Source organism: Sinocyclocheilus rhinocerous, unplaced genomic scaffold (genome assembly GCF_001515625.1).
Source record: "Sinocyclocheilus rhinocerous isolate Xijiao unplaced genomic scaffold, SAMN03320098_v1.1 scaffold1555, whole genome shotgun sequence".
Lineage (NCBI taxonomy): Eukaryota > Metazoa > Chordata > Actinopteri > Cypriniformes > Cyprinidae > Sinocyclocheilus > Sinocyclocheilus rhinocerous.
Window position 1 is genome coordinate 478,377 of NW_015644043.1, and position 3,049 is coordinate 481,425.

The window sequence follows — 3,049 nt, forward strand, 5'->3', positions numbered from 1 at the left end:
CTCTCTCTCTCTCTCTCTCTCTCACACACACACACACACACACAAAAGTACATTGAAAGTGTCTAGAGTGTTTGTTCCTCCAGTTTTAGTGTTTATACAGTTTTATGACAGGAACTCCTTTTGGCCAAATGTGAAAATGACAAGAGACAGAATTACTTTATTAAGGTTAAAATGATCCAGGTCCAAATACAAGACAGGACTGACAGGAGTGTCTGAGGTACAATGCAAATTACTTTTACAGAGTGTAGCCTATAAAATTGTTTGAGCTGGACGTTGTTACAGATGAGAAAAAAGCAATAAAATATATACATATATCTTTAAAAGTATGACCCCTTGTTTGAAAATGGTTAATTTGACCCCTTGTTTGAAAAAAAGTTGTTTTGTAGATACACTTTCTCTGTTTGTAATTTTTGGTGACGTGTTTATCCTAAAATGAGTGTTTTAAGTTAATGGGACTGAGGAAAGACTGAAGAGACTGAAAGGAAGAAGCTTCATAAAGTTTGATAATGGAGTATGGTGCCTTGATGCCTCGGGTGTGTTATAGTATAGGTGTCCCTGCTAAATGTCTTTTTGTGTAGACGTTAATGTGAACGTCTGGTGTATGTCAGAGTTTTGAGAGTGGGAGGAGCCAATATATGAATACAACAGAGTGCAACAGTCTGGTTCCAGAAGTAAAAATCTCATTCATTTTCTTCATAGCAGAATTAACAAAAACATTTAAAGACAGATCTACTCTGCTGTGTGGTTGGTAAACAATGGTATATGCTTATGCTTTATATGCTTTATGTGTGTGTTTGTGTGGTGTAGTCTGCCTCCCCCTGGGCACCCTAGAGCACCTCCTGAACACACCAAAGAGCCCTTGGAATATATGCGCAAAGCCCAGGTACACACTCTTTCTCTTACATCTGTATATTTATTATTCGGACTATTTTTAGTCTTTATATCTTTCTCTGCTTGTACTTCGCATACAGTGGCATCAAACAGTATTTGGAAACTTTTGAACTCTTACTGTAAGTCACACTTTAAATTTCCGAAGATCATTGCATAAATAACAAAAGGTTATGTTGCATTTGACTCTGCAGGCAAATGACAAATTGCATTTTCTCAGAACAAACTTCATTTTTCTGAGCCGTTACTTTTAATCAACTGGTGTCAAGGTGACTTGAGTGGATGTACTGTACTGTATGAAGTCAGTTCTCCTCAAGTTCACAAAGGTGTCGTAGCAGAGTAATTACAGATGTAGTTAACCACATTAACTATGAACATGATCTGGTTGTCAACATTTTGCTTCAGTAAATATAAAATACCGTTGAAAATGTTTGGTTCAGTAAGAAGTCTATGCTCAGCAAGGCTGCATTTATTTAATCAAAAATACAGTAAAAACAATAACATTGTGAAATATTATTACAATTAAAAATGACAGTTTTCTATTTTAATATATTTTAAAATGTAATTTATAGCTGTAGTGGCAAAGCTGAATTTTTCGGCGGCCATAAATGCAGTCTTCAGTGTCACATGATCCTTCAGAAATCCTTCTAATTTGCTGCTTCATTTCTTATTACTGAAAGCAGTTGTGCTGCTTAATACTTTTGTGGGTATGTTTTATTTCAGGATTTTTTCATTTACATTTTTTTTAACTTTTGTAGCTGTCTAATGCATCTTCTAAAAAAATCTTACTGACTCCCAAATCTTGAGTCATCATTTGTAACGTAAACCAAACAAACTTGTTTTGGTGAGATGTTTTGCTTGAAACATATGTTTGTGCTATTTTCTTGACAATAGATTTCAGTTGTTTTATATTTTGATATATTTTGCAAAGATATTCATACATTAAGTGTGGTGTAAGTGTCCAAATACATTTTGGAGCCATGCAGTGTACATAGATGACTGATTGTTTGTCTTGTGTGTGTTTGTTGTAGGTGAACTGGGAGAAGAGGATCCTGAAGAGTTTGAACAGTATGTGCACTGAGTTGGGAATCCCACTGGCACGGAAGGTATCATCATGTATATTTCAATGTATGTACAATGAGACATTTACATGTGCATTTGAGCAATTAAACTTTTTTTTTTTTTTCTGTTTTATAGCGGCCGGTCCCAGAGCAGAAAGAGCTGACAAATAAATGGAACGAGATGGGAACTGATGAACCAGGTAATGCAGACACTCACAATCTGTGCTTCCACTCTGACATGTTCAAGGTTGCATCTCAATGTGTGTGTGTGTGTTCATACATTGCAGAATGTTTACACACAGAGGTTTGGCTCACACACAGAAGCCCCGAGCAGTATAACAGCTCCATAACAATGCTATCAGTTTGCAGTGTATATGATAACAATCACCACTTTCTGCATGACACTGGCATAAACAGCCCTTGCTGTGAAACCAGAGCATGTCCAGATGCCCGGACCACATCCCAATTACTAAAGCTAATGTTTAGTTTCTTTCTTGCATTCTTCCTTCTGCTTGCACTTCTTTGTTTCTCTTGTTCTTGTTCTGTCTTTCTCACAATTTCAGCATGACTTTGAAAACATACAGTAACATTGCCAGACTTACCCCTTTTTTTTCTTCTCCATGATAGAGGATTACTTTCTCCCAAAATGATCATTTGGTCATTATTTATAGGACCCATTCACATTTAGTTAGTTAACGTCCCCCCCCCTTTGGATCACAAAAGTAGATATTTATACTCTTTTTCCATTCAATGAAAGTGTATGGTATGGTGGCCGAGAGAGCTCACCGCGCTGCAAATGGAAAAAAACACACCAGCAAATTAAGAAAGCATCTTCATCAGTTTGACAACACATGCGCTGCAAATACTCACAACACAATCAAATACAGAAACGCACTGCAAAGACTCACAACACAATTATAAACAGAAACACGCTGCAAATACGCACAGACCACATCGGGTTTGGGGATTTGTGTATGTCCAAAACATACACAAAAAGTATCATAAAATCATATACAACTTTGTAAAGTTGTTATTTATTGTAACAAGTAGTAATTCTCCAGCACTGTATTCTCTTTGTGTATGTATATGTATATGTATGT

The 3,049-nt window shown here is 36.3% G+C and overlaps 1 protein-coding gene across 1 annotated transcript in view; it reads left to right on the plus strand.

Annotated features, from left to right (window-relative positions):
• The window catches only part of LOC107757908 (TBC1 domain family member 19), a 26,285-nt gene that overhangs the window by 2,062 nt on the left and 21,174 nt on the right, over positions 1-3,049 (plus strand). Inside the window, exons 4-6 of the mRNA XM_016575513.1 lie at positions 808-883; positions 1,920-1,994; positions 2,086-2,149. Coding sequence (XP_016430999.1) covers positions 808-883; positions 1,920-1,994; positions 2,086-2,149 — 215 coding nt within the window. The remainder of the gene's footprint in view (positions 1-807; positions 884-1,919; positions 1,995-2,085; positions 2,150-3,049) is intronic.